The sequence below is a fragment of the Ursus maritimus genome, unplaced genomic scaffold, assembly GCF_017311325.1.
Source record: "Ursus maritimus isolate PB19 unplaced genomic scaffold, ASM1731132v1 scaffold_158, whole genome shotgun sequence".
Classification (NCBI taxonomy): domain Eukaryota; kingdom Metazoa; phylum Chordata; class Mammalia; order Carnivora; family Ursidae; genus Ursus; species Ursus maritimus.
The window spans coordinates 33,903-39,926 of NW_024423986.1; the positions used below are offsets into that span (position 1 = coordinate 33,903).

Here is a 6,024-nt window from a genome sequence, read left to right on the forward strand (position 1 = left end):
AAATTAAGCTATACTTATTTACACTGTGTGGGTTTAGCTTCTTCATAAGCATTATAAATGTAAGGAATATATCTAAGAGAATTTATAATGGATTAAGAATGTAGGCTTTATTGAATACCTGAATTATAACTGAAATATTACATACACAGAATTGATGAGTACTGCAGAAATAAAGAGCTTAGGAGGACACAAAGTTGGTAGAGATGGCATGTATTTTCTTTTTTTTTAATAATAATAATATTTTTTATTATATTATGTTAGTCACCATACAGTACATCCCTAGTTTTTGATGTAAAGTTCCATGAGTCATTACTTGTGTAAAACACCCAGTACATGTATTTTCAAATCGGTCAGGGACCGTTAGGAAAGAAAGTAAAATAATGTTTTGTCTCTTGACAGGTGAGGTAAAAAAAGGAACAGAAATGAATGTGAAAATATAGAATATAGATATAAAGATTTTATTTATTATTAATTTATTTACTTATTTATTTGACAAAGAGGGCGAAACCATGAGCAGAGGAAAGGGGCAGAGGGAGAGGAAGAAAACTCCCCACTGAGCAGGGAGCCTATCATGGAGCTTGATATCAGGACCCTGAGATCATGACCTGAGCCAAAGGCAGTTGCTTAACCAACTGAGCCACCACAGTGATCCATACACACATAGTTATTAGAGATGAATGAGGAAAGGGTACGTTTATGAGGAGCTATTTCCACTCAATTCACCTTTATTAGAATAAATATTACTTAATGGACATCTGATTGTTGATTTCTCAATGTCTTCTATTTATCTGACATTTGATTAACCTTGTCTCATTTCCATCAATACATGATTCTCTCTACTCTTCAGCAGAATTGTTATGCTCAGTTTAAGGGGAAACATAAAGAAAGAAAACCTCATCAACTTCTCAGAAATGTATGCCTTTCATGATCATAATGGGTTTTTTTATGAATGGATAATCTACACTACACATAGGGGTTGATTAGTTACTCTAACCTGATTATATGACTTGAGAAAACTCTCATATTTTTACCATGTAACTTACTCTGTGTGTCAACAATGCATGTTGTGTTAAAAATCATATAAAGCTAAAAGTATGCTTTAATATATATAGTCTAAAAATGGAAACAAAATATGACCAGAGAAACAATTTTCTCTTACTTAGGCAATTTGGTAGAAAGGGTGACTTAGGAGGGAAGTGCTTAATATTTCTATAACACAATCCCAGCCATGTGTCACTTCTTGTATTCCATGCAGGCAACATATTTATCATGGCATGGGAGAATCAGACCTTCAACTCAGACTTCATTCTGCTGGGAATCTTCAATTACAGCCCCACCCACATCTTCCTCTTCTCTCTGGTCTTGGGCATCTTCACAGTGGCCTTCATTGGAAACATTGCTATGGTTCTCCTCATCTATCTGGACACCCAGCTTCACACACCCATGTACTTCCTCCTTAGCCAACTATCCCTCATGGACCTCATGCTTATCTGCACCACTGTACCCAAGATGGCCTTCAACTACTTGTCTGGCAGGATGTCCATCTCTCTGGCTGGTTGTGGAGTCCAGATATTCTTATATTTGTCCCTGCTTGGAGCAGAATGTTTCCTGTTGGCTACAATGGCCTATGACCGTTATGTTGCCATTTGTCACCCATTACGATATTCAGTTCTCATGAACCAGAAAATCTGTGGTCTCATGGCAGCTTCTTCATGGATTCTTGGCTCCCTTGATGGTATAATTGTAGTTACAGTTGCATTATCATTCTCATATTGTGGAGCCCGGGAAATACTTCACTTTTTCTGTGATGTCCCTGCCCTTCTCACTCTCTCATGCACCAACACACTGTTATTTGAAAGGATGATATTTATCTGTTGTATTATTATGCTTCTTTGCCCTGTAGCAGTAGTCCTTGTTTCCTATGCTCGTGTTATCATGGCTGTTATTCACATGGGGTCTGGGGAGGGTCGCCGAAAAGCTTTTGCCACCTGCTCCTCTCACCTCACTGTAGTGGGAATGTACTATGGAGCAGCCATGTTCATATACATGCGGCCCACTTCAGATCGTTCCCCCACCCAGGACAAAATGGTCTCTGTCTTCTATACCATCCTTACTCCCATGCTGAATCCCCTTATCTACAGCCTCCGCAACAAGGAAGTGGCCAGAGCATTCAAGAAGTTGCTGGGGAAGGGTAAGTCTGCAGAGGAAATTGCCTGATAATTTTTATGCTTTGTTTTTTTCTACTATATTATTTGATTTATGCTCTAATTTATGTATTCAATCAATATAAATAAGTAACTAATATTTACTCATCTTTGTAGAACTATAAACAACAACATAATATTTAGAAATCAAAACACTTTGCATTTTTTCTTCAAATATTTTACATTTGTATGGTAAGTTCAAGCAATTGCTATAATGAAATATTTGTTGCAAGACAAGACCCACAATTTATTCATTTTTTATATTATCAGTTAACAAAGAGAGGTTAATGCCCATGATAACATCCAATTGTTTCATTGCATTGATTAAACTTATTGTGTTTTTTAACATGTCATAAACTTAACCTTAGCAAAAAAAAAAAAAAGGAAAAAAAAAGAATTCTGAATAATCCAATGTCTTCATTTGAGTGATCCTTAAAAAAAAAATGAATGACCAATCTCTGTACATACTAAGTTATGGGAATGAATGCAGGGTCATTATGAAAATGAATTTATCATAACTGGTTGGAGAAAAGAGAGGTATTGTATTGAGATATAGGTTTATTGATCCTTAATTTTTCTGAACATTGTCCTTCTTCAGGATGATGGATGCCTGGGGTGTTCTTATTTATTTTCCTTTTCTATGAATATCAGTCTTATACATGGGAAACTAAAATATGAATATGAATCCTAAAATCTGGAGTTCTTTTCCTTGGGTATCTTGATCTTTGTATGGATTGTGTACTATAATTGCATGAAAACATAATATATTTTGTTCAATGAGGAAGTCTTGGTTTACTGTACGCTGCATATTCTCAAATCTCATGTAGGACACTCCAAATTTATTTTTATAAAGATATTCATATATGACTAACTCTATATAAATATCAATATAGATATAGATATAGATGATACAGATATATAATGTTGAAGACTATTGTGGCTAAAGAGGAAAACCTTTATACCCTAAAATAAATATGAACTGTTCTGTTAAAAGTGGGTTACAACATCCCCACTGTATATCATTAACACCAATTTAGCAGCTATACATAGCAAACATTTATTATGTCACAGTTTATATAGGCCAGGGTTTCTTATCACAAAGTAGAAATCGAGGTGTTGGCTGGGGTTGCAGTTTTATCTGAAGCTTAAGGTCACATTCTAAGATTATGTGGTTGTTGAAATGAATCATTTCTATGAAGCTGAATAACATATGTCTGCTTATTTTTCAAAGCCAGCATGAGAATTTCTGTGATTTCAGGGAAAGCCTAAGTCCTCCTATGAAACATGTCAACTGGTTAAGAAATGCCAATCAAAGATAATCTATCTTTGAATTCTTAAAATCTACTGATTGAGATCTTAATTATGGTTGCGCAATAAATTTACTCTTATTTTACAGAATAACACCAGGGAATGGAGACATGGAGTCCATTTAGGATTTTTCAGCCAGAACCAACCAAGTTATTTACAGAGAAGAGATCACAAAAGATATAAAAATAAAATTTCAGTTATTGATTCTATCAGTAATGTGAGAAAAACTTGGTAATGCCTAAACGTTTGACTGGATTAAGTCAATTTTTAGAAATTATTTAATTTTTAAAAGATTTCTCCTTAACAGACTGACAGATAATTTAGAGAATTGTGTTATAGTCTTATAATTTGCCCAAAGCACATATAATGGGTCTTCTATTTACTATAAATGTAACATTTAACACAATGAATAGGAAAGACATAACATTGTCAATCTCATAAGCAATTATGGATGCTGTATTCTATATCTTTTCAATTTTCAGTTATAAAAGACTATTAAAGACATACTGCACCTCCAGGATTCCCTTCCAAGCATTTAGATATGAAGAAATTGGTGAAATCGATAAAATAATATCCATAATACATTTTTTATTTAAATAAAAGAAAGCCAGTGCACTTGGGTGCCTCAGTCAGTTGAGCATCCAACTGTTGATTTCAGCTCAGGTCATGATCTCAGGGTCCTGGGATCCAGCTGCACATGGGTCTCTGCACTCAACAGGGAGTCTGCTCCAGGATTCTCTCTCTCTCCCTCTCTCTCCCTCTGCCCCTCCCCCACTCTCATGCTCTGTCTTTGGCTAAATAATAAATAAATAATAATAAAAAATAATAAATTCAATATTAGTAATATGATAATTTTTATATAAAGAAATAAATAAAACATTGATAACCTAAGCCCTTGATATGGTGCTTCAAGAGTAAAACTATTGCAAAACTAAAGGTCATTCATAGATGATTTGGGTTAAAAAATGTATTTAATCAGTACATAAAGAAGGCCTAAACCTTCAATGACCTTTAAATAAACAGCAATGAAAATAATTTTATGGCTATAAATTTGTCTCATATATCTATTTGAATATATAATATAAAACAGGGGATTTGAAGCAAGGTGACTAAACAGATTCCAGCTACCATAAATTTATAGGTATAATAATTTTCACAACTATCCATAAATGGTGATGCCTTTGAGGGAACACAGGAGCCTAGAAGAAAAATTCCAGGACACTGATCAAGCAAATAATCCAAGAATAGACACGTGGAAGAGGGTAAGAAGAATAGTTGCACTTTACTTATGACATTTTCCCCTAAGGGCATATCACTTAGAATGAAGAGACACACTTGACTTGCAATCTATGCCATGGGAGAAAACAAGAGCAGAGTGAGGACCTGGATTCTCCCGCCTCACAGAAAATTGACCAAGAGGCTCATATATGTCTTGTCTTACCAGATTTCTGAGATGATAGGCATAGATGAATAGTCTGGAGCTGCTAAGAGTAGAGGAAAGGTGTTGGGGGGGGGCTCACAGCAACCACCACATAGACCTCAAAAACCAGTTGCACATTCTGCTAACTGGCTTGGGGACTCTGTCCATGAATTTTGAGGGGTGACTCATTTGCAGCCCTTCCAATGGGATGATACATGCTTCAAAACTGTAGACACACCTCCATGATGATACTTCCACATAAGTGTGGAAGTGTGTTAACTTCCACATAAGGTGCATATGCACTTCAACAGATGGCATGCAACCAGCTCAGATAGCACAAGTTTATCAGTGGCCAGCTTGACTCTGTGCAGTTGAGAGAAGGTGTGCAATCGTGAACTCTATAGAGCACTGCCCTGGGAAAAATAAATGAAAATATTCCAGCACCCAGTTTGATATGTGAGATTGAACAAAGGCACGCAATCCCTGACTTTCTCCCAATTAATAAAGAAGGGGGAAAAAAAAGAGTGAGATGGGTGCATCTGTAGAAAATGACTGAGAGACGTTTTCTCTAACAGGGCTGACTGGTAAATATCTTTCTATTCTCAAGCCACTCATCAAGGACAGGAGAAGGAAAACAAAAAATCTTTCAATGTTAAATAGCAATTCAAGACTTTAAGGACCAAGAAATATCATGAAAACATAAGCCCATAAAAGGAACAAAATAATCCTTCAGTGGCTGTCCTCAAGAAAATAAAGATGAACCAAATACTAAGTAGAGAAGTTTTGCAACTGATATAATCAAACAGAAGAAAGAATAACTTAAAATCTTAGAATTATCTAGTCAGAGAAATAAACAAACAGAAAGACTCAGTGTGAATTGAATATCAGTGAATGAAATAGTATAAGTATTATGGAAGTCCCAGAAGGAGCAAACTTTCCAACCAAGAATACTTTACCTGACAGTGTGTATATCAGAAATAAATAAAAGATACATTATCAGACAAACAAAAACCACTAGGTCTACCCTACAGGAAGTGCGAAATGGAGTTCTTCAAGTTGGAACAAAAGTATGCTAAATAGAAGCATGAAAAC

General features: G+C 35.4%; 1 protein-coding gene across 1 annotated transcript; it reads left to right on the forward strand.

Moving 5' to 3' along the window:
- Window positions 1-1,127: 1,127 nt before the first annotated feature.
- LOC103680442 (olfactory receptor 2M3-like) lies at window positions 1,128-2,813 on the forward strand. The gene has a single exon (XM_008709964.2). It carries the CDS (start codon window positions 1,270-1,272, stop codon window positions 2,215-2,217), a length of 948 nt encoding a protein of 315 aa, XP_008708186.2. The 5' UTR covers window positions 1,128-1,269; the 3' UTR covers window positions 2,218-2,813.
- The last annotated feature ends 3,211 nt before the right edge of the window (window positions 2,814-6,024 follow it).